This window comes from Protopterus annectens, chromosome 3.part1 (assembly GCF_019279795.1).
Source record: "Protopterus annectens isolate FY-2018-M chromosome 3.part1, PAN1.0, whole genome shotgun sequence".
Taxonomy (NCBI): Eukaryota; Metazoa; Chordata; order Ceratodontiformes; family Protopteridae; genus Protopterus; species Protopterus annectens.
The window spans coordinates 378,672,547-378,699,314 of NC_056732.1; the positions used below are offsets into that span (position 1 = coordinate 378,672,547).

General features: G+C 38.7%; 1 protein-coding gene across 1 annotated transcript in view; it reads left to right on the forward strand.

Moving 5' to 3' along the window:
* COLQ (collagen like tail subunit of asymmetric acetylcholinesterase) overlaps positions 1-26,768 on the forward strand; it is a 3,098,435-nt gene that overhangs the window by 2,364,886 nt on the left and 706,781 nt on the right. The window contains exon 12 of the mRNA XM_044066844.1: positions 19,711-19,807. Coding sequence (XP_043922779.1) covers positions 19,711-19,807 — 97 coding nt within the window. The remainder of the gene's footprint in view (positions 1-19,710; positions 19,808-26,768) is intronic.

Here is a 26,768-nt window from a genome sequence, read left to right on the forward strand (position 1 = left end):
ATACTAGTCTCTGAACATGTCATGGAAAAATGTAAGAACTCAATGCTATTGTTTAAATAATTCAAAAAGGCTTCAAGCTCATCCCTATTACCATACCAGATAAAAAACAGGTCATCCACAAATCTCTTAAAACAACCATTCATTTCAGAATACTGCTGTGGACCTTGGTATATAAATTCACTTTCTCATTTATCTAGTACTAAATTCGCATACGTGTTAGCAATGGGAGTACTCATTGCTATACCAGATATTTGATGAAAGGTTTTTCATTAATTACAAAATAATTATTATCAAGTACTAACTGCAATAATTCACAGATAGTTTCACTAAATCTACCTGTATACTGTCCACTCCTTGTTAATAATTCTCTGATAGCAACTATACCATAGTTGTTAGGTGTAACAGTAAAAAGTGACTGGATGTCAAGAGTTACCATCATGAACTTTTTAGTAGTACCCATAGATTTATATGTCACAAACCAGCTAGAAAGATTTTTCAAAAAACCAGCAGTGTCCTGTATATAACATTTCACATGCAATAATTGTTTAGATAGTACACTTTGCAAGTATATTGAGATGGGCTCCGTCGCCCAACCCCTCCCAGAGACAATAGGTCTCATGGGGGGTTCCAAATTTTTATGTAGCCCTTATAAAATAGGTAGTGTGGGATGCATTACAGTAAAATACTGATATAAATCTATGCTGATATCATTCATTAGCTGTAAATCATAAATCATTGTGTTAATAACATTTATAGACTTATTCACATCTTCTCTATTCACATTCTTAAATGTACTCTCATTAGCTAGAAAGGAAGACATATTACTAAGGTACATTTGCTTATCCATGATAATAACAGCACCATCTTTATCTGCTTCTTTTATGATGATATCACCCATCATTAATTTTTTCAAAGAAGTACATTCATCAATAGATAACTTAAACATCTCCTAAAACAATCTTTGTTATAAATTTCTGTAATCTGTTTTTCACAGATAGTAGAGAAAGCGTAGACCACTGGATGGCTATTTCTTATAAATACACTTGAGCATTTACATATATTATTTTGCAATGTCCCATACTGTTTAAATATAAGTTTTAAATGCAGGTTACGAACAAAGAGTTTTAAGTCTGTCAATATAGAACTCAAACCATCAACAGCACAGGGAATAAACTTTAGTCCCTTATTTAGCAATGTTAAATCAGAGTGTGTAAGTTCCGTCTTTGATAAATTAATGACAGAATTCACATTAACAGTACCTTTCAAAGTTACTATTTCTGAATTCTGAAGTTGCTCTGGCTCCTTCCTCATTTCCTTTGTATAGAATGACCCCTCGTTTCTTCACCATAACCTGTTCTGCTAGCTTTGGGCGTATAGCCATCTGTTCGATAAAAATGCCTCAGCGGATTGAGGATTCCTTATCAGTTGTGGATGTGTATCCACTGATGTCACTGATGACGTTGATGACATTTCATTGGTTGAAATAGCTGTCATTCCATTCTGTTGGAGTTCATTACAATTAGACTGTGTATTGCCCTGTTGAAGATCATTTAAAGACATAGTAATGTCATCTAATTCATCCAAAGAGTTAGGCGGTTTATTTGAAACAGAAATGGCATTTCTGGGAGCCTCAGTGTTAAAGTTACGTTTCATTTTTGGCCAGGGAAAAATCTGGCTGTTGCTGTAATCATTAATGTGTATGAGTGTATAAAAAACAAAAGTTATGTACATACCATAACAATAGATCTGTGTTGACTTCTCCTGTCTATCTCAGCCTGTGCATATACTGGATCTGACTTGGATCCCATGCCAGCACCTTTAGAATCTTTAGTTTTTGAACCACACTTCTTCTGTCCATGATGCTCTGCCCTGAAAGCATGGCCTCAGACTGAGTTTGCCTATTCAAGACTCTACGGAAGCTTTGAAAATTCATGTGGTTCACCAAACCTAGGAGAGCCAGGGAAAAGGGCCAGGATATTATATGGCCCCCAAAGGAATCCTGCTGGGTTAGTCTGGCCAGTCAGCCAAGAGATGAACTAACAGTGACAGTTTGGAATGGGGAAGGAGGGTCGGTTTAGACAGATGGAAGAAGACAACAGAGGTTTGTCACCATAGTAATTGCATAACTTTTGTACCTGATATTGTCTTTTCCATGTCAGCCTGTGGGACACAGTCCCCAGCCAATAAAAATCTAGGTGGTTTCAGGAGAGAACATTCTGCAGAATGGTGGAGCCAAAGGATGATCTGGATATAGAGTTTATATTCAAGTTGTAATGGCTCACAACTGTGTGAGTGCTAGACCAGATAGCAGACACACAAATGTCATCTATGGAGGCCTGAGCAAAAAGGCAACAGAGGTGGCAACTACTCTAGTAGAATGAGCTGTAGGTTTGCTAGGAAAGGAATTCTCTTTAGGGAGCAGGTAAAGGAAATATAGTCAGACAAATAGATTGGACCACTTTTGAGTCTGGTTTTCTCAGTCTTGATTTGGAAAATAATACAAAGAGTTGGTCAGACATCCTGAAATTATTAGGTCTATTCAAATAAAATCTCAACTGCTGATGAATGTCTAGTCAGTGAAGTCAGTACTCTCCTTTGTTACTGAAATTCCAGGGCCAGCTTAGGTAAACAAGAAGGGTTAGTTCTAAGGGTGACCCTGTCTTTATGAAAAACTAGATAAGGGGGCGGAATGGAAGATACGGCTTGAAGCTCTGAAACCCTCCTTGCTGAAGTAATGTCTACCAAGCAGAGTGCCTTCCAAGATAGGATATTTACAGAAACAGAAGTTCAAAGGGTAGTCTGGTGAGAACTTTTAACAGTAAGTTGAGACCCCAGGGAGATGGTGGATCTCATACCAGAAGTCTTAGCAGAAAAGTACATTTCAAGAAAGCTTTAAAAAGTTTCAGAGCTGCAACCAGTGTGTTATCCATTCCAGTTTAGAAATTGGAGATGTGAGTCAGCAGAAGTTTGAGTTGAGTAGCTTAGAACAGAACGAAGAAGGTCCACCAGAAAATTAAGAATAGCATCCAAGGGAGTAGAAAACGGGTCTAAGATCTTGAAAGAAGTGCAAATCTTTTTTTCATTTACTCTCTTAACGACTTTCTAGTGGATGGCTTCTAGGATGAGGAGTATGTGAATAACCCCTTCTGGAAGCTTGGGATCTCTGGCCATCATCAGAACTGGAGCAACTAAATAATGGTCTGAGACAGAATTGTAGTTTAGCAAAGATACAGTAACAGCAAGGGTGTTGATGTTAGAAGAGGGTGGATAGGAAGCAGAAGATTGAGGTAGTTATAGGCTGATCACCCTAATAAATGCATATCTTAAGTGTTAACAAAAATCTTTACTTTGTGTTTTAATATAAATCTGCCAAATGTCATATGAAGGGGGTGAGTAGGTTTAGTTAAGGGAAGATAATTTTAAGCAAAATATTGCTTTTCAATCAGTAACATGAAAACTTTTCATGTTTTGTTTAATATCATCATTAGGGAGCAGGTCCGTAATACCCTCTCAAAGGCAAAAAATACAGTCTCCATGAGACCCGATAACATCTCTGGCTGTAACCTACATGAACTCAGGCATGAGCTCTCAGCTCCATTAGACACCCTATTCAACCAAAATCTGAGCACCGGCTTTGCCCCAGCTGAATGGAGGACAGCCACTGTCATCCCTCTACATAAAGGTGGAGTGTCCACTGACCTAGGCAATTATAGGCCCATCAGCCTAACTAGCCTGATCTGCAAGACCATGGAATGCATTATTATGGACCTTATAAACAAGAACATTGACAACCTCTAAATGCTTAATCCCACACAGTTTGGTTTTGTCAAAGGGTGATCATGCCTGTTAAACTTGGTCAACTTCTTTGAAACAGTCAACAAAGCCATGGACGAGGGGAAGACAGTGCACACCACCTACCTTGACCTAGCCAAAGCCTTTGACACTATTCCCCACTCGGGCATAATAGATAAACTCTCCTAGCTAGGCATCAACACATATGTTACCAGATGGGTAGCTATCTGGCTCACTCATAGGACCCACTCAGTCAAAGTAGGGGAAGTCACCTCTAGTAGTAGACCCGGTGTACCCCAAGGATCAGTCTTGGGACCTCTACTGTTTGGGATATACTTTTCTGAGGTACAAGCCAAAACCAGTGGTCTATGGCTGACCAAGTTTGCAGATGACTGCAAGCTGGGAGCTGTCTTATATTCCCCTAGTGATGAGAACATCCTCCAAGAGGGCCTTACTCAAACTAATGGCTAGTGCCAGAAGCATGGCCTCAAACTGAATGCCAGGAAATGCATCATTATCCCCTTTGGGGAAAATGGCATCCCCACTAATTATCACATTAATAACAACGTACTAAGCACGCAGTCAGTCGTGAGGGACTTGGGCACCCAGGTTGATACCAACTTCACTTTTGACCACCATGTTGTCTCCGTTGCATGGAAGGCTTTCTATATGGCCCACCTCATAAATAAGGGTATTTCATCCAGAAACAAGAAGGTCATAACATCCCTGTACTCCTCCCTTATCAGACACATTATCGAGTACAGTGCCCCCTTCGGCATGTACCTTGCCAAGCATATGCAGCAGTTGGAGAGAGCACAGAGGTTCCTGACCAGGAAAATCCAGGGTCTTAAACACCTGTCTTATACAAATAGGCTAAATGCCCTGTCTCTCTACTCAGTCTCATACAGACTGCTCAGAGGTGACCTGTGTCTGGCATACAAGGCTATCTCAGACTCAGCCTTGATGGAGTTGCTGCATATCCGTACAACAAACTCCACACAAGCAACCTGCACGTAAGGCCTTAACCTGGTCTGTGACATTAATAGAACTTGTTGGTGGGATAGATTTGAGTCCCAAAAACTCCCCATCTGTGGAATAGACTCCCTTTCCATGTCAAGCAGAGTACCTCTCTAGCCCTCTTTAAGACGAACCTGGCAACTGGATGGGAAACAGAAAATACACCCCTGGGATCCCACCTGTGTCCCTGCTGGACAGGGGAAATGGGTGCTGACTTTGAGGGAACATGGGCAAAATTCTTGACTAAGCTTATAAGAGCCTCTGGGCCAATGGCCTAGTATCATCCTATGAACCTATAATATAGGTGATTATATACCGCATATTACTATTTCAGTATTTGTATGAAATACCAGGCATACGCGTAACTGTATATTAGTCCACATTTGCACTGTGGGTAAAAACCTAACTCATCTAGTTGACTAGGAAATTCAGCAGTGCAAGCTGTAATACAGTTATTAAGGATATTTCAAGTTTGAATTGGAATTGAAAAGTTGCAGTTATATATTATTGCATTATAACTTGGTGGGATATCTGTTATAAAGAACTGCGCAGGCATATTAATTGAAATATACTTAAATTTAGAAGAAATAATTACTTCAAACTTATCTACAAATCACAGTCATAGAACTTTGTAATAAGAAAAAATAACATACAATGCATACTGTGTCACAGAATTATCCATCTGTTGCAAACAAAGAAATGCTTCATAGGCTTAATCTCTATTAACAGCTAAGGGCAGCCATCAGTACAGTTAAAGCAAATTTTGAATTACAGCTTGCTTGAGAGATAGATGGGATTTGTAAGACCTTATGCAGTTAACTAAGTAATGGGAAGAAAAAAACAGTATAATACATGCCCTCTTTTATAGCAAAAGAATCTAGGGTGACACTTCTGATTCAGTGGAGGCTTTGGCTAACTTATTTCAGGCTTAAATGTATTATGTCATGTAAATGTAGCGATGATAATATCCATTGCCAAGTATACACTGTAACAGATATCCGAATTATCTTAAGTCAAGAACAGTATTTACATAGGCATTAACCAGTTCTCTGAGATTGTTATTTTTAATATGAAGGAAAAATTGAAGTGGTTATTGCATTACTTATACAATCATTCTTTGAAGTTTTGTTGTATTCCATTGATAGCAGATGTTATAATAATGCATAAGGGAACTGAGGATCCACTTAAATATAGATCAGAAAGTGTACCATGTCTAGGGGAATGCTTTGAATGATTAACAGTGGACCACCTAATAGCCTAATTACAAGCTTAGACAACACTGTTGTTTACCAGAATAGCATTATATTGTAAAGATCTTGCTCTGCTGATTTGATTGATTGCACAATTATGTTTACAAAGTCTGTAGTCATTGTTTTGGAACATCAGCAGTTCACATAATTTATATCACTGTAATGGAAACTTTCAGTCAGTTTCTTGTAATGCAGTGCTAATTTGATTATTTAATTTGCGTATTGATGTTAACTTGGTTGACTTGAAAAACAACTGTCTTACAGATGGGAAGTTTTGTGTATTAATCAAAAGACAGCCATCCACACAGATAAATATGTATAGTGGTGTATCAGAAGGTACATTTATTGGCCCAGTCCTTTTTAATATTTTTTTTCTGATTTGAATATTAGGCAGTGCTGGTTATATAAATTTGTGGATGTTTGTAAATTAGTAGCCATAACATCTGCTGAAAGATTTAAGAACTTCTTCAGCTTGCCTTGACCACATTGAATATGTGGTTTACATTAAATTAGGTATAAATAAGCAGAGCTGTAACTAGTTAATCTGCTTTCTTCTGCAGGTCTCCAAACTTAATTGTCCAGCACCCTTTACTTATTAGGTGGTCCTGCGGCTGACTGTCTCATAGATTTGCTGCAACAATGCACAAGAAATTCCACTTGGGTGCAAAACGGTTAAACAATAATCCAGAGTATAAAAATATTTATTTGCCACACAAACACAGTTGAGTGCTTTCTTCCAGCACTGTAATCAACCAAACGACTTCATCAAAACTATTGTTCACTCAGTTAGTACTTCCTTATATAATAACAGTAACTTGTGTGTTCTAGTTGTTCAATGAAATACTAAGTCATACAAAATCAGTTCATAAAAATCTGAATAGTATAAAATATTCCTTATAATAGATATATGTTCTGTTAAAAATCAGTTGAACCAATATTAAAAATGAATATAAGAGCTTAAAAGTATCAAAGTTTTGCAGTTCACAATTTTAAAACAGGGCCAATAGAAAAAGTATCATTCAAGCAAGAGGGTATGACAGAGTTTAGTCCAAGTTGCCAAATTAATTGATTCTTTTTTAATATTGCTCACCCCTTTGGTCTAAGGGTACTCTTTCAAGGATAGCAAACAAAAATTTAGAAAATGTAGGACATATTAATGCATGTGTCACAAATGGAAATATTGTCAGTCTAGCTATCTGGAATCTTGTAAATAATTCTATGTAATTTGTGAATATTAATATAATTTATATAGAAGTGTGACAGAGCAGCACAGCTGTCTGGAATTTTGAAAATGGTTATATGTCATTTGTGAATATCAACATGATTCATATGCTTGTGTTAGAAATGTATTACAACTGTATGTTATGTGCATGTCAAACTGCTGGTACAGAAGTGTGTGTGAAAAGGAGTTTGTACAGTACTGAGCTTAAAGAAGATGTATCCACAGTGTACCATACTGGAAAAGAACAGAAATATATATAAATTATTGTACCTGTGTAAATGCATATGTTTTAACAGTGGAAACTAGAACGTAGAGGGTTAACTTGCAAAACTTCAAGAAAATAGTTGAAGTTAAATTGTTTTATAACTGCGCCATAAAACTTAGTTTCAGTGCAGCAAGGAGACAGGATGTCTAAAACTAGGGACCCTTCTGCATTGTGTTGCAACTGTTTTATTGTTTTATGTCTTCCAACAGCTGCAGAGATTTAAGAAAGGTCCTTGTTTATGTGTTTTCACAGGGAGATGCAAAATGCTGGTAGTTTCTAACAATGGAGGTTTAGCTTGGGAACTAAGGTCAGATGACACAAAGTGATGTCAGGCTGCCAGCTACCCCAACAGTAATATTTGATATTAATTTAAGAAGTCTCTGAGAGAGAGAATGGGCATTTTTTATCTGTCTTTGACCTGACAACAACATCAGCTAGAAGATCCATTCACCACACTTACCTTGTTGTAATTAAGTTAACTAGGGTACAGTAATTTATTTTAGATTCAGTAAGGAATATAGTAAAGATTAGTTTAGATGTTTTCTGTATTTATTTGAGACTGTTCTGCAATGTTGTTTTAAATATTTCTGAAGTCACTGTGAATACATATTTAGTATTGTTTTGTTCTTTTATTATATATTATTAAATATATTTAAACATGTATTTGTGGCTGATATTTGTGAGACATATTTAAGCTCTGAGAGTACTTTTATATTTATTTGGTGATATTGTGCAGGCCACTCCTAAGTGATACATACCTTATAGTCTGGGCAGAAGGGGGAATAGCTAGTAAACCTGTGCCAGCCTTTCCAAGGTGTGTTTGTATTTGTGCGTGTGTGTGTCAGGGACATGAAGCACTGGTTGGACAGAGAGAGTGTTGGAGGACTTGGCTTGGAACCCTGGCTAAGGACTCAACTCTATAGGTGTGCCAGTGGGGAGTCTTATTAGGGATCTGGAGAAAGAGGGAGAAACCAGCCACAGACTGGAAATTCTAGTCTCTGTGTGCTCTTAAGAGAAATTGCACTTTACCATGTGTGTACTTATCATCCTTCCAGTGTGTACATTCCCCATTGCTGCCAGTGGTGAGCACTGAGGCTCCTTGATTATTGGGCCAGTGTTGGGGCGTCACAGCATGTATGAGGCAAAAATACCCTAAGTCACTGAAGGCCTACTCAACTTTCCTTCCGTGGAGGCAGTAGGGGACCATTTATCTCTTCACTCAACTGCATGGATGGCTGTCACACAGGACAAATGGATAAGAAAGATAATATCCAGAGCCTGTGCCATACCCTTTTTCCATGTTCCTCCCCTGACTCACAGCCTCTCCTAGATATTCCACCTCACTAGTTCAAAGAGGCGAAGAGAGAAGTTTTTGCTGTATTACAAAAAAAAGCAGTCCAAGTGGTTCCACGAGAGTAGATAGGCGATGGTATCTATTCAAGATTCTTTTTATTTCCAAAGAAAAACAAGGACCTTAGGTCAGTTTTGGATCTCAGTGGCCTAAATTCCTATGTCAAACATATCCTATTCAGAATTGTCATGGTACACGTGATTTTGCCCTCTCTGAAGACAGATGATTGGATGTGTCTGATATAACCTCAGGATGCCTACCACCACATCACGATTGCCAAGACATCTAGTTAGGAGTCAGTCATTTTCAATTCCGAGCACTGCCCTTCAGTTTGAGCAAAGACCCCCATTCCCCCTCATCCCAGAGTGTTCAAGTGTGTGACAGTAGTTGCAACCCATATGAACCTCGAAGGGATCCTATTGTTCCCGTACTTAGACAATAGTCTCCTCCTTGCAACAAACAGAGAATTCTTAATAGCAGCCAGAGATTACTTGTTGCAGCTGTGCCTCTCCTTAGTTATTTCTGTAAAGCACAAAAAGTCACATCTTCATAGGTGCGTAGGTGTGTACTAAGCTAATGGCCCTGGGGCCTTTACAAGCCTAGCCCATAGGATTACCCTGGCATTGTGCCACCCAACCTTAGTTCCCAGTGCCTCTGTCGAGGAAAACCACTGGAGTGATCCCTGGGGTGAATTTTCTATTTCCCATCCACTCATCAAGATTTCTCTTGAAGAGGGCCAGTGAGGTGCTCTGCATGACATGTCTGGGAAGTCTATTCCATAGCATGGGCAGTCTCTGGGTTATGAACCCGTCCCTCCAGCATCTTCAATCAGCTGAAGATATTACCTTTACTGGATGTCATCTGTAAACGTAAACTTGCACGGTCAGTCTTCCTTGTGACTGAACTCAGTCCCTCAGAACTGCACCCGAGAGAGTTTTCTTAAAACATACTCTACCAGCCTCACAAGTTCTGATGGCCCTGGGACTGATGGCATCTTCCATTGTCATGGTTACTCACGCATGCTTTTACATGACATGCATGACTGCACATAACCAAGCTTTGTAGACTTCATCTAAAATGGTGGTTAACATCCTGAGACATTACTATGGGATGATCATGTGTGCTTCCAACTCCATCAGTAAAAGTTACTTTGGATGTTTCCTCTCTGCACAAGGGAGTATTTAAAGGGGAGAATGACCCAAGGGACGTGGATTCAGATAGATGCCAATCTACACATCAGCATTGTAGAGATAAGGGTATTCTTCTCACATTGCAGGAATATCAGAACTTCCTTCCTCCTGGAGTGATAGCTGTTCAAATGGACAACATGTCTGTAGTGTGAAACATAAACAAGCAGGGAGGAATCAAATCCTACCTTGTTTGCAGAGAGGACATCATACAATCATCCCTCATCCAATATGCTGACAATTCTACCCTCATCTGTATCTCTGACAGCATCTCCGAACTTCATACTCTTACCCAACAGACCTTCCTCTCTACTGAACAGTGGCTAACCACTAACCTACTGATCCTCAACCCCAAAAAGACCAAACTGTTACTTTTTCTTCCCCACTCTCTCTCTTACCACAAATCCACCTTTACTATCACTTCTTCAAATAACACTAAACCTAAAACCCAAACTAAACTTCTAGGAGTCATTATCGATGATGAACTGAAGTTTAATACACACTTAGTAAACAGTATAAAAAAGACTCACCAGAAACTAGGTCTTCTATATCGTAACAAAAGATACCTAACATCCAATGCTAGACTGTCCCTTGCCCAAACTTTTCTCCTTCCCTCCCTTCTTTATGCTGCCCCTATATTTACCCATATCTAAACTACTACGTTAAACAAACTTCAACAAACATACCATAAGATAGCTAGATTTGTTACATACTCACCATATAATGCACACCACTGCCTATCCCTTAACTCCATACACTAGCTCGAATTTCCCCACTTATTGCAGCTATCTCAACTTCAAATGCTACACTCCCTTCTCTACAAACCTTCATTCTGCCCTACCCTCTCTTCTCTCATCTCAATCTATTCTCCTCCTCATACTCTTCGTACCTCTAACCAACTACTGCTACAAACCCACCAACCCAAAAAAACTATCAGCAAATACCTCTACAAATCCTCTATTGCCCAAACCTGGAACAGACTTCCCAGGGACATCTGTTCCATCATTCACCCATCCCATTTTAAAGAAAATCTCAAGGCTCACCTACTAAAATCTAAAATCTGTCCTTGCCAAGCCCCAACTTGATAACTTTCCCCATACTCTATGTCATTCCCCCCCTTTTTTCTTCAACTGATTTGACCAAATCATACCTGTTTTTTTTCTCCCCAAATCTCTGATACTTGCACTGACAAAACAAACCAGTAATGTAAATATGTAATTACAATGCTACCCTGTAATATAATACAGGTATACTGCCTTTTAATTTTCTTCTTTTGATTTGTCTAACATATCTATTGTGAAATCACTTTGTTCATATTCAATACTGTATAACTTTTCTTTAAGCAATGTCATCTGTTAGTGTAAACTGTGCTTGTAAAAGACCTACTTAGTGATTGTATAACATCTATTGTAAACTGCTGCATTTCATGGAGCTTTTCTCCTCGGGTCTCCACTGAAAATGGGTCCCAAGCCCAGTTGGACTAACCCGGTTAACAAATGTCAATAAATAAATAAATAAATAAACATGCGAGTGCTGCAGTGACCAATTGCTTAACATGACTTTCAAGTCGCAAGACACATTCCAGGGAAAGCCAGCTCTTTAGTGGACAGGCTGAGCAGATTTGTCCTGATGCCTCATGAGTGGTCGCTCAATCCTACAGTAGCTTGACAAAGCATTCGCTGGGGCAAGCCTTGCTTTGACCTTTTTGCATCCCTGTCCAACACCAAGTGCAGCTACTTCTTCACCCTGATTCTTCCCAAGAAACAGCCACCAAGGGATCTTCTGGTCCCCTGGTCTTCGATATGCTTTCCTGTTTCCGTCATCTCCTTATTTCTGTAGAAACCATTAACATGTGAAGTCACAGTAATACTCAGTGCCCCATTGTGGCCCAGACAAATCTGGTTTCCCTTGCTTCTCACTTAAGGAAACTGCCAAGGCTTTTAGATCCCCATTCAGATCTACACTCTCAACTATCCTAACCTTGGCTACACCTAGACTTATATAAGCTGAAGTCACCCATTTGTTTTTTCCAGCTCCCTTGATGGTCAGTAATCATTCTTTATCCCAGAACATTGTCTGCATTTTCTCAGCATCACAAAAACAATCCACCCACAAGCTTTACAAGAGCAAATGGAATTGGATTTCCATATGGGCTACATGAGAAAGTTTGGACCCATTTTTTATTCACATTCCAATTTTTTTTTTAATTTCTTTCAAATCTATTTGATGCTGGCTCTTGCTATCCTGCTATGAAGATACAATTGGCAACCATTGATAATTTTCACAGTTATATTCTTAGCCACTGTCTAGCTCTGCAAGACATTTCAGAAAAGTGTTTTCCCTATACACTTCACCCAGTAAAAGGTCCTACTCCTGACACCTCAGTTTTGCACTGGAAACTCTAACTAAACCTCCCCTTTTTGAGACAGCATCATCTGCAGACCTAAAATTTCTTGGAAAACCTCGTATGCGGATGCCATCACATGTGCCAAAAGAATTTTAGAATTGATTGCCTTGTCTTCAGCTGCACTGTACTTAGTTTTTTTTTTTAAGGACAGGGTTTTTTCTAAGAACAATTCATTCTTTATTCCAAAAGTCACATCAGAGACTAATCTGAATCAATCAATTCATCTGTTTTTCCCTAATCATTCTAACAAAGGAGAATGTTTTCTACTTACGTTGGATGTCCATAGACAACTCTAATTTTACCTCCACAGAACCAGAACCATCAGAAAAGATTTTCACTTATTCATATCCTTTGCCACAGACACAATGGCCAGAAATGTTTTCAAAATAACACTATCCATATGGCTTTCTGACTGTATTTCTTACACTTCCAAAAATAATTCCAGAAATAAATCTTTCCTAACCATAGAAAAAGCTCACACCACTAGATCTGTATCAGTTTCCACAACATCTTTCAGAAGCCCTACTGTTAAGTTAGTGCCTTAGCAACATGACCAAGTTTGCACACCTCTACCAAGCATTATAAACCGGATATAATATCTAAATCAGGGCTTCCTTTACAGCTGCAGATGTTCATCATTAAATCACTGTTGCAGTGAACTAACCTGTATGGGTTACTTCCTGTCCAGAGTATGACAACTGGCCAGCTTCCAAAACTTAATGGCACGTTTTACACAACTTAACCACTGAACAGCTCAAGGAGAGAGGTATAATGTCAGTGGTTAAGGTGCCAAACCTTCAGAAATATCTTGCTGGCGAAATGTGCTCTTCCATGCAGGCTTTAAGTGCTCAATGGTCAGCTGGTACTTATCCAAGGCTGGGCAGATAAGTGCCCTATTGGGGAATACCTCCTACTTTACTGATTTTTGTAAAGAAAAGTTTATCTTTTTCTATTAAAATTACTGTTAAGAGTTAGGATTCATGGTTTTAGTGGTTGACACTAAAAATTTTTACCTTAAACTTACATTTTAGTTAGGGTCCCCTGTGGTGAAATAGCTTTATTTTTTTAAGAGGGAAAAAAACTGCTGTTCTATAAAAATAGCTAGGGGCTAGAACAATTGTTTTTAGAGTTGTCATTACAAAATTTACCACAAAACTTCAGGTTGTACTACTGACTAAGACTTCAATAACCGTTTGTCCGACACTTTTCAATAGAGAGATGGACCAAGCTTCAGACTGTTCATTTCTTCCTCTCTGATCCATAAAAAGAAGGAAGTTGTAAAGGAGTCTTTGGGCTTCAAGCCTAAGCCACCAATGAATTATTTGCACTAGCCATTTTAGGTACCATGGACCACTCATCACTTTTTCTCAGTTCCTCTGGTGTTGCTCCTCAAGACACCGCTAAGGACCGAGAGACAGGCACATCCTCTGTGGCTGTTCAGCTGTCCTTTTCCAGAAAGGGAGAGCCACACTTGTTGGTGTCAGAGGAGGGAGTGGATTACACTCTTAATACAAATCGCCCTGAGGAGCTTGATATCCATGGAAGGAACAGGTCTTTGATTCAGTCATTTTCTGTTGGGGATCTCCCAGGAAAAGAAAACATAAAGTTAGGCATTTTTCTTCTCCTGTATCACATAGGACAGACAGACACGACTGGTTGGATTCTAAGGGTTTATTTCAAGCCTTGTCATCTTTACATTCTGAATCTTCCCTGAATTTTAAAAGAAAATGGTTTTCCTCTCTTTCAGATTCTGATTCTCAGTCTGAGGGAGAGGAATTAAATTTAGATTATGTTTTTGACGTTCCTAATCCACAGGAAGGGGAATTAAAGTCTGAGGAGGTTTTCTACAGATCCACGTCTGAAGGGTTATCCTATTCTAATAGCATTGCCAGAATGAGTGAGATATTTCAGTGGGAGCAAAAAGAAATTTCAGTATCCATCAAAGATATTATTGCTTATTACAGGTGGAAGTAGTTAAGCTTGCAGCTGTTTCCCCTGTCTGCCAACATTAGAGGATGCTTTCTTTGCAGCCAGCAGTTTACCTAACAGTCAGCGTCCTGCCCTCAAAATGTCTGATAAATTATATAAGGTTCCTCAGACCCATTATTTTTTTTTCAAACCCTAGATCAGACCCTGCAGTGATTTATCTGTCAAAACTATCTTTTGCCAAGTTATCAGTTGGCATCTAACCCTATTCCTTCTGACAAAGAGGGGAAATCATTTGATAGGTTTGCAAAGAAAGTTTATACTTCTTCCACCTTAGCCGTCAGAGTAGTGAATCTGCTGGCTTCTTCTGATAATATGAGAAATTTAATTGCTGACCCCCTTCTTCAGAAAGTAAGACATCTCTAAATTATGTAATATCCTGTGTATCTCAGATAATCAAACATTCTTTAAAATGTTGTTTTTGACAGTGATAATACTGTATCTAGAGCAGCTGCTACTGAGTCAGTGATGTGATTTGTCTGACTACATTCCTGGAATTTACCAGAGGATGTTAAAGCTGAGGTCCTGAATGCCCTCACCATTGGATAAAGAGGTATTATTTGGTCATTCCTATGCTGAGGATGAAAGAGGAAAGGTAATTCAGGGAATTACCCAATTTTTCAACCTCCTCCATGCCAAAGTACAACAGAAACTTTCTGTCCAATTCAGGTTCCTTTTATAAGAAACAGAATAAACAATCTTAGCAAACACAGGTGAACAACATTTCAGAAAGCAGTGACAAGAACCAAGGACAGTCTAAAAAAGCTGACCAATTGTATGCCCTTTCCTGTGTTTTTCCTTCCAAATCCTGACATTCCTGTAAAACTATCCCAAAGTCTAGTTCTTCACTTCTCTCTGTGCCAACAGATAACCTCAGACTCGTGTGTTTAGAGAATCATTCAAAAACTTACAGCTGGCAATGGAATTCCCTTTCTCCTTTTCAAGAGATACCTCTGCATCTGTCCAGTCAAGTTTCTATGTTTCCTATCCTAGATTAAATGTTATCAAAAGGAGTTATAGATCCTGTTCTCCAGACCCTTTGCATCTAAATTTCAACATTCAGAATTCTTTCTGTACAGTCTCTGTTACCTCTCATTCCATCTCTTAGTTTTCTAGTAATACTGGATTTAAAATATGCTTATCACATTCCAGTACACAAAGACTTCAGGGATGTTTTAAGTTTTTCCGTGTCTGATTCACATTTTCAGTTCTTTGCCTTACCCCCTTGGCTTGTCTGCAGTTGCAAGAGCATTTACAAAATGCCTGGTTCCTGTAACAGTCCATTGTAAGCTGTAAGACATTCATATTTTTTCTGTATTTAGATGACTGCCTTATTTTTACAGATTATTTTACAGGTTGTTAAGAATTTTTAGACTGGGTAAAGAACCCTTTTCTCAGTCTAGGACTTTAGATGAATGTAAAGAAATCTTTGCTTCCTTCTCACAGGATAGTATTTCTGGGATGCTTGCTGGATACATCCCTCATGATGGCCTTTCTTCATCATGACAAAGTAGAATTTTACTAGGAGCAATTTCCAGTATTTTGTATATGCCAGGGAATATGTCAGGATTCATGGTTTCATGGCCTCTAATATATTCATAATTCCTTTGGACAGACTTCACATGAGAAATATTCAGTGGTTCCAAAAATCAGATTGGACTTGACACTATCACCCCATATCATTTCAGAATCCATTACTGGGATTTGTAAAAAGGGGGTTACTTTGGAGAGTCTCCCATGTCTCCTCTTTTCCCTTCCAGCCGTTACTCTCCCTACCCCGTTTGCAGACTAGCTATGATAGCCTGGTAATTACAGGCTACTTACATTCCATCAGAGCAGAATATTGTTGCATTCAAGCTGAGCAGGACTAAGGCAGACCCCCACAAATGAAAATGTTACCCTTGGATCTTCCAAGAATTGGTCCTGTTGTAGAGAGGCATTGTTTGATACACTCCAACTTTCCATTTATTCAACTCACTGCTTGTATGATAGATTTGTAATAGCTTTTAGGCATTTTTTTTTCTGAGGATGTGCAGCAGGTACTAGAGCAGGCTAAAAAACCTCCTACTAAAAATCATATTAGTCAATGCCAGAGTAAAAACCAGAACCCTTTTCATGCTCAGATGCCTGTAGTTCTGCAATATTTGTGTGGATTATCTTCTGGCCTTTATCAAGATTCACCTGTTGTCCATTCCTGCTTGTCTGCCCATGGATCCCCCCCTTTCTGTCCTGCCTCAAGTGAAACAGTGTATAACCACCCACCTGGAAGACAGGTGAGTCCTTTTTGGGGTCTTAATTTTGTACTGGAGAAACTTACAACTCTTTCTTTTGAACCTGTTGATGAGGCTGATTTAAAGTTCATATCTTGGAAGTGGTGTTACTTATTACTCTGACTTCTGCAAGAAGAGTGTCTGAGTTACAAGCTTTTATGTTGATTCAACCATATCTAATCTTTCACAGGGGTAGTTTAACATTGAGAATAAACTTCTCATTTATGCCTAAAGTGGTTCCAGAGTTTACCTCGATACGTTGAGCCAGGCTGTACATCTCCTTCCCTTTTTTTTGTTTTGTTTTTATCCAGAACCAGAAAAAATAGGGTATCTCAGTTACAATATTTTTGTTTTGTTTTTATCCAGAACCCCCAAAAAATAGGGGCAGCTCCGATACAACATTGACAGGATAAAAAACTTCAGGAATTCTGATCAACTATTTATTTTCTATGCAGGTGAGAAAAAGGGACAATCATTGTCAAAACTTACAATTTTTAAAAGGATGGCCCATGCTATTGCTTTATTTTACTCTCACCTTAACAAGATACTAACAGGATCAAGGTCCACTCAACAAGGGCTTTGGCTGCTTCTGTGGCTTTTTGAAAAGGAATGGACTTTAGAAATATAATAGAGGCATGCAGCAACTTGGTTATCTATGCATACCTTCACCAAGAATTACAAATGCTTTTCTATAGTGTCCTAAACTCTGATCCTTCTTCTTCCCCCTTCTTTGTATGCTGTGGTGTGTGTGTGTGTGTGTGTGTGTGTGTGTGTGTGTGTGTGTGTGTGTGTGTGTGTGTGTGTGTGTGTGTGTGTGTGTCTTTCAGCTTTTCCCGGTTAGGGGTCGCCACAGCGGAACTCCGGTCCACTAATGATTGGCAGTTGATTTTTACGTGCTGAGTTGCCGGCCCTAACGCACAACCTTCAACGAAGGTACGCTCCACAGTAGACGCTCTAGCTGAGAATCGAATGGGACAACGTCTATGCTGTGAGGCGACAATGCTACCGCAGCACCACACATGCTGTGGTATTCTGCCATTATAGCTTATTCTAAAGCAACAGTGATCTAATGATAAACATAGTACAATTGGGTAAGTAAATTTACCATAACAATAGATGTTCGAATAGATAGATCACTGCTGCTGTAAAAACACCCTCCCTCCATCCCCCTTATTTTATTATATTTTATGCCAGGTTGAGGGTATTTTTTTGCTTTTCCTAGCACATATTTAGTGTGCAGGTCTCTGGCTTTTCTTACTGTGAGGCAAGAAAGCTATAAAGGTTTGGGACCCTAACTACTAACCTTATACTGCTCTTCTTAAGTCGTTCAGCAGTTAGTGCACATGGAAGATGCATTTAAGCTTTGGAAGCTAGCTGTTCGTCATATCCAGGGCAGGATAAAACCCATACAATTTAGGCTATTGAAACAGTGATCTATTCAAGTATCTATGTTTTATGGTAAGAAAACAGTCAAAAAGTGCCTGTAGCATAGAGTAAAACACCAAGGTAGTTTTCCAAGCTGAATTTTATTCCAAATACACACAAAACTTCACAGGTAAAAAGCACGCATAAATGCCTTTGCAGTACACACGTTTTCGTCTTACTACTAGTCTGTGGCTTCATGTCACTGGTGTCCAGGTCCCTAATATTATTGATGTAAACAGCTTTTCACTTGTACTCAGCATTTAAACTGCATTTACTTCACTTGGAAAAGCTTTGTATACTGTTGCAACTTATTTGTAGGGCTTTGGAATCATGAAACAAAAGGAAAGGAGCCAGGAGAAGTTGGAGAGCTATTTGCCTAAGCTCTAGGAAATGGTTGCAATAGTAACACTGGTCATCTGAGGAAGTCTGATTACGGAGACGAAAATGCGTGTACTGCAAAGGTGTTTATTTGTGCTTTTTATATGTGAAGTTTCATGTGTATTTGGAATAAAATTCAGCTTGGAAAACTATCTTGGTGTTTTACTCTACGCTACAGGCACTTTTTGACTATTTTCTTGATGATTTTAGAGTGCCTTTCCACTGTACTTTTTTATGTTTTATGGTAAGTTTAAATTACACAGCTGTACTTTCTGAGCAGTATTCTTTCATAACTGCAGGTAACTTGGGATTCTGTCCCAACAGTCGGATCAGATGGATGGACTAATGAAATAGAATATGGATGTTATGGACTTGCCATAATGCTGGATCCTTGAAATTGTCATCTCATTCCATAGTATCTTTCCTTTCCAGCCAGCAAACTCAGTCTCAGGTTAGTGAGGGCATTGAGAAATTATAGGAGGAAATTTCTGAAGGAGTTTGAGTTTAGGGTCAGTAGTAGAAGGCCAGATTGAATCCGACACGTAGCTTGGTACTACAACAGTTATATTTGACGGATGATTATGAAAAGTGTCCAGTGGTATGGTAAGTATATAACTTTTGTTTTTGTAGATTGTAGTTAGCTTGCCCACATGCAAGACTGCGCAACCTGTGCAGAGCTGAGTTAGTTCTGGTCTAACAGACATCTCTTGATTAATTCTTTCAGGTAAACATGTTTTGTTAATATGACTTAACCGTTTGACAGAGTGGGTCACAAGCTCTTATTGGTAAATTTCATGCAGTGATGGCCATGTCAGACTAGATCTGAGGTTGGTTAATAAGAAGAATTTCACATTTAAGAAGCAAACAAGGCCTGAGACACAAACAGGAGCTAAAAGAAGAGAGAGTAACACAAGGTTTAAGTGTGAGCCTTTTTCTTTTCAATCTCTAACTCAGAGATTTTATATTACATGAGGACATATAGTCTACTTGTCAAAGAAAGCTTTGAATCACTGTTTGAAAATAATTTTGGAAAAAAAACACGAAAGCCATATTATTCTCTCATTATACAGATACTGTAGCTGCTTATTTAATTAACACATATCTTCCTGAAGGAATCAGTTAACTAAATAGAATGTGCATCTTTGTTGTTTCTACATTAGGGGCAAAAGGGTGAATCTGGTGCTACTGGCAACAGGGGACTTCCTGGGCCAACTGGACCTACTGGTCGTCCTGGCCCACCTGGGCCTCCAGGACCAGGTAAGAGTATTTTTACAGATAATTTGGTGTGTACATTTTAAAACATGAAAATGTGTTATGTTTATTTTCATTTATAATTTATTTAACTATGGTAAATGCATATGCTTGACTGTATTAATTCCACAAAAGAGCATTAACAGCATTTTATATTCTGACAAAAGTACTATGCTGACCAAATGTTTACATAAAATGTCTTGAGCTGTTTCGGACATAGTTCTCACACTTAGGGAAAGAATGTAAAGAGGCATTGCCAGCTTTTCATCTGTTCTCCAGTGTGTACCTTTGTGCTATCTTTGTGTAAAACAGCTTGCCCGTTTTGAAACATTTTTTGATATCCATTGAATACTTCCCTAAATGTAGACTTTATTCCATGAACAAGTTTGAAAATTATATTGTGTTAGCAGGGTTTGTGGCACATGTTGCAGTGCATTTGTATTTTGGTAATCTCTGTGCTTCACTTGTAGGGCTATTTACATGGAAATCAAATTATTAGCTGGGAATCGTAAAATAAACAAACAAATAATTAAATAAGTAAATAATTGGTACAATATGGTATGAGTCATTCACACCCCATTAAACTATGCAGTTACCAGTGGTGTGGGACGTTCCATTTTATAAATCTGCCACCTTGTTATCTATTGCATAGTATAGTATGCTATATTGGACATTGCTGTGTAAGTCTAAACAATACTGCAAAGCATATTTAAATTTTAATGAGCATTCTGCTGTGCATTCCTGTGCCTTTCCTAATTCTTTGAGAAACAGCATAGCATTATACTAGAGGTCTGACACAACTTGCTGTATGGCAGTCAGCTCCTGAGATATCCTTATTTCTGCACAGAGAGATGATAGGGTTCCAAATGGAGAAATGATAGGAGTCTGAATGGAGAGATTATAGGGGTCCGAATGAAAAGATGATAAATCAGCAAGCAAAGGAAAGTAGTATTGCTGGAATTGAATTCATCCTTATGTCTTGGTGAGTACCTTCATGAGGTGGACCCTGTTTTTCAAAAAATCTCGCCAAGACGACACTGATATATAGACTGTATTTTATATAGCATACATCATGGACAGAAGTAGGTTAAAAAATAAAAAAATATAGCTGTGTGCAAAAGATCCAGGATAAAAAAGTGCCCAATCCCAGTGGGTACACTGATGCCAGGAATGGAAAAAATGACAGTGTAGAATCCTCAAGACATGGAAACACTCCTACAATGGGGCTATGCCAAACTCAGGGGGAGGATGGCTTTCCTGTTGCAAAAGGAAGTAGTAGTCCATAAAAATCACAAAAATTGATAGGCCAAATAAGAGCCATAAAAACAACAGAGTCGACTACTGAGGATAAGAACTATATTATGTATTATTACTATTATGCAAGAAGCCTAGAATTTCCAGACAGAAGATATACAAAAAGATTAAGAGAGAAATTAGAGGAAAGAAAAATACTTATACAAGCAAAGCTGTCAGAAGCTTCAAATAAAAATTTGTATCTATTAATACAACAGATTTATGAAAAACATTATATAGACCAAAAAACCTTGAGGCATTTGGAAAAAGAAACAACTGAGGAAGTGCAAAACTGTAAAGAACAAAATCTAGAGATTTTTGAAAAGTATAAAAAAATAAATATGGATATGGGAAAGGAAAGAGATCTGATATTGTGCAATATCTATGCAAAGGAGAAAGCCAAATTAATCAGCACAAAAAAGGCAGCCCTAAAGATATTCAAAGAGAAATACAGGCAAAGGCATCCAGATATGGAACATTTCACAATACAAAAAATAAGATCACAAAGAGGGAATGTAGAACAGTGGACTACTAAAAAAGAAGTTAAAAACTAGAAGTTGAAGTTATGGAATACCTGCAAAGTGAAGGATTTAGTGTAGAAAGTCTAACACAGGTTGTATCACATCATGATGGAACAACACGTCCCCAAGTAAGGAGAAATAGGAGGAGCAGGAGATGTCTGAAGAAGAAATATGGACATAGGAAAGAGAACGAGGTTTAATATGGTGCAATATTTATGCAAAGGAGAAATAAAAAATAATCAATACAAAAAAGCAGCACCAAAGATATTTGAAGAGAAACACAGGCAAAGGCATCTGGATATGGAAAATTTTACAATACAAAAAAATAAGAAAATAAAGGGGAAAAGTAGAAAAGAGGATCAGTAATGGAATAGTTACAGAAATAGAAACTGAGGTTATGGATTATCTGCAAAGTGAAGGATTTAGTGTAGAAAGTCTAACTTTGATAACATCACAGCAAGATAGACATCACAGCATGACAGATTTATAGACAGTGCAGTAGTGCAGCAGTTACATTGTTGCCTCACAGCAAGAGGTTCTCCAGTTTGATTCTCAGCCGGGGCACCTTCTGTGTGGAGTTTGCATGTCCTCCCTGCATCTGAGTGGGTTTCCTCCCATGTTACAAAGACATGTGTCTGGAGCATTTCTTCCTGAGCCTCCATTGAAAATTGGCTTTGTTCCAAGTGTGACTTTCCTGGTAAACAAATGTTAAATACATAAAATAGAGCAATGGATCCCCAAATTAAGGAAAAAACAATGAAGCAGGAAACATCTGATCAGTTGCCATGTGAGGACAATTTGGAGCATTCCATAGCAAATCAGTACAAAAGTTCAGTTCAATTTTCACAGCAAGGGAAGAAACATGAAACTGTGGCAACCCTAACATAGTCAATGTTGTGGAGGGATAGGCTGGTGAATTCCCATATGAAAGAATAACAGATGACACAGGATGAAACTGAAGAGAATGTGGCACAGGAAGATGCTGTGGAACTTTCCAAAGAATGCCTGCAAGAAATGGAGAACAAAGAATTTGCCCTCAATTAAGAAAAATGATTTAAGAAAAGAGTTGTTTGATTTAATAGAAATAGATATGCATATTAAGGTCAATGAAAGAAATAGACTACAGAAAGTCAATAAAGCCCAAAAACCAGTTAGACGTTTGATAAAGCAAATAAACACAGTAATTAGGAGTGTTCATAGAGATTCATGAAATATAACAGAAGTAAATAGGATATATTACTGTGCTGCTAAATTGATAATAGATAAAGTCTTACCACAAAAGTAGAGGGCAGTATTTATTTTATTTTTTTTATTTTACATCCAACTGGATATATGTCCATTTTCAGTAGAGGCCCGGGGAGAAAAGCTCCAAGTGAAAACATTAAACATTAATAAACCGAGTTACAAATATAGCTCAGAGAAAAATAATAATAGCATGATAATATTTTTACAGTGGCTACAATAAGCAATTAAGTACAAAATAGAGGGTGTTCAAATTGAGCATGATAGCAGAAAAGTAAGTTTTAGTAAAGATTTGTAAGCACGATAAATGAGAGTACTAAGAGCAAATTGCAAGCTAGTCAGAGTTAGAACAGGGGCAGAGCCAGTGAGTTATGAGGTGAGTTTTGAGTTGAGATTTAAACTGGGAAGAGAGGAGATAGCAGTGAGGTTGGAAGGAAGGGAGTTCCAGGCTTTTCCTATTGTGTTAGAAAACAAGGAGTTGCCTGCCAAGTTGTTGGATTTACAGGTTGATATTAGAAGTTTGTTAGAAGAACGTATGCTTTGGAGGTTGCAATAAGGACTAATAAGGGTAGTAAGTATAGGGGTGTTGGTAGGTTTGTAGAGGATTTTATGGGCTAAGGAGAGCTGGTGAAATAAGATCAGATTTTGCAGCTCAAGCCATCCCAATTGTTTTAAGTTTAAGCAGTGGTGAGTTCTAAAGGTGGAGCCAGAGGCAAATCTGGCAATACTGTTGTAGGCGACAGCCAGTTTGGTGAGGTTAGTTTTGGACAAATATGTGTAAATAGGGGAGGCATAAAGGAGGGTAGAAATCAGATGGGAATGGGCATTGGAAGTTCTGGCAAGTGGTGTAAGAAATGGTTTAATTCTAAACAGGGAGCCAAGTTTTCTGTTAACTAATTTTATAGTATTGTTAATGTGAGAATCAAAGTGTAGGTTGTTGTCTATCTCTACTCCGAGGAGCCTGGTGGTAAGGTCAGGTGATATGTTGGTGCCATTACTAGACAAGACAGAGAAGTTGAGTGGAGAGGATTTCCGGGTGGGGGAGAAAAGTAACAGTTTGGTTTTCTTGGGGTTTAAGATTAAGCATCATTTTAGGAAACATTTTTCAACGTTTTGGAAAGTCTGTTGGGTGATAGAGTGCAGTTCAGAGGGGGTTGAGGTAGAACAAATCAAAGTAGAATCATCAGCATATTGTATACAGGTTGCAGAGGAAATACTGGTATGTAGATCATTAATGAAAATAGAAAACAGAAGGGATGCCAAGTATTGAGCCTTGGGGGACTCCAAGGGTAATGGGTAGGAGGTTGGATAAGTTGTTTTGACAGAGCACTGCCTGTTGTCTGTTATGAAGATATGACTCAAACCACTTTATCGCACCAGAGTTGAGAGCAAAAGCTTTAAGTAAGTTTAACAGTATATGGTGATTGACCATATCAAAGGCTTTGGATAGGTCAATAAAGAGAGCAGAGGTACGTATATTATTGTTCCGGTTTTTGTTGATGCAGTCAGTAAAGGAAAGGAGGGCTGAAGTGGTGCTGTGGAAAGGCCTGAAGCCATGTTGACAGTCAGCTAGTAGGTTGTGATGTAACAGGTGTTTAAGAAGTTGTTTTTGGATGCATTTCTCCATGATTTTAGCTAGGGGGGAGAGTAAGGCTATGGTACGGTAGTTTGAGAGTTCTGTTGAGATCCCACCTTTATGCAGGGGAATGATATGTGAAATTTTCCATAGTGAAGGAATGTAGCCTTCAACAAAGGTTCTATTAATCAGAATGGAAATGGGATAGGCTAATGGTTTTGCTGCAATTTTTAGATACTGTGCTGGTAGAAGGTCAGCAGAAGGAGAGGAGGTTTTAAGTTTGTGGAGAAGAGAACAGATAAGTGAAGTGGGTACAGGCTGCAGTTGAAAAGTGGGAATAGAAGTGTTAGAGGAGGAGGACTGAGAGGAGATATTGGGGGCTAGTTGATTAGCTAGAGACTGGACAGTTTCAGAAAAGAAGGTATTGAAGGCATCAGCAGTTTGTTTTGGGTTGTTTTGGGAAGTGCCTAAGGGGCATGGGGTGTCAGTGTGGCCAGGCTTTAAGAGAGTATTTATACCTGCCCAGAACGTTTGTGGATTTTGTTGGTTAGCTTGTTGTAAATGGCAGTAGTATTTTCTTTTATCTAGAAGTACAGCTTTTTTAGTGGAGGTTCTTATTTGTCTAAAGTTAAGTTGGTCATAGGGATCTTTAGTGATATGAAATTTGGTCCAGAGTTTATTTTTCAGGATAATTTTATGCCTTGTATCTTTTGAGAGCCAAGGGGCAGGTTTTGAGTTAATTCTAATGATCTTAAGGGAGCATGAAAGTTTAGGATAGAAAGGAACCTGGAGTTGAAGTAAGCTACAGCATCATCCAGTGGCAGTTGTTTAAGAGGAGACCAGTTGCAAGCATTTAGTTCTGTAAGGAAGTTTTCAGGGTTAAAGTTTTTATTTGATCGGACCATTTTGTATTTAGTTAGGTTAGGGGTAGTAGTTTTATGTTTGATTAGATAAGTAAGAGCGTGGTCACTTAAATCATCAGGTAGTGTCCCGACTGTATAAGTCTGGTAGTGACTATTTATCAGAATCCAGTCCAATATGCTTTCTTTGTTGTTAGTTTTGTTAGTTCTGGTTGTGGCTTGAATGGTTTGTGAAAAATCGTGAAGATTTAAGAGGGTGGGAGGGTCTACAGAGGTACAGGTTTTCCAGTCTACATTGACATTGCCTAGGACTATGGTTTCTTGTGGGAATTGAGTAGAAAGCCAGCTAAGGTTCTCTTTTAGAGAACTGATCTTATTTCCAGGGGGAAGGTAGGTGCAGATTATATAGATGGACTTGTGTGTATTAAGCTGCAGTTTGGAGTTAAGGATTTCGGCATTACTTATAGAGGGAGGTTTTTCATGTTTGACAGTAATTTGCATACCTGTTTTGTAAAGAATAGCTATCCCACCACCCTTTTTGGCTGTACGGTCTAGTCTAAAGATATTGTAGCCAGGGGGAGTAATCTCATTGTCTAGAGTTGCTGGTTTGAACCAGGTTTCAGACAGGCAAAGGATGTTGAAAGCATGTATGTCTAGCAGTGCATGGAGGTAGGCAATTTTATTATTAATGCTGTGAATGTTAAGGTGAGCTATAGAGAGAGAGTTAGGGGGTTTGGAGGGTAAGTATGAGCAAGAGGGAGGGGGACAGAGGGGTTTTAGAGTAGCATTGTTGTTTGGACCAGGGTTGGGATGAATGTCACCTGCTAGAAGGGAGAGAAGTAGTCTTTTTATTAGGTCAGAGGGTTTGGTGAGGAAATGTACAGATTTTTTGTTAACCTGATTAGTGTAGGAAATGTGGATCTTTCTGTGAAACTTTGCAAGAAGGTAGCTTGGAGAAGAAATTATGTTAGAGAATGGTTGGAATGTGTTTTGCGAAGGTGAGCTAGTATGTTAACTGAGGGAGTGTGGTTCTTTAAGGCTAAGATGTTCATATGAGGTTAGGGGGTGGGGCAACATAAGGAAAGGAAAAAGTGAGAAAAGGAGGATATGTTTAAAATAAGAAGAGGTTAGTAGAGGAGGCATAGTGATAGGGAGGTATATGAAAGAAAAGTAGGGAAGTAGAAATGGAAATGCAGACAGGAAAAGAAGAAGGAAGTTGTGTATGTTGTATGCAGGTGGATAGGTATTGGATGAAAAAGAGGGGAGGGGTAAAGTGTGATTGGAGTGGTAAAGAGGTGGGAGCAGTTAGGGAAGTATAAGTTTAGGAGTAGTGGGGGGGTGGGAATTGGGGGCAGGTTAGGGGAGCAGAGTGAGCTGTAGGCGAATGGAGCGGGGTCAAACACAGACCGCAGTAAGGGAAAGTAAGGGGAGAAATCAAATGTCATCATGGAAGTATCGAATAGAGAAAACTATAA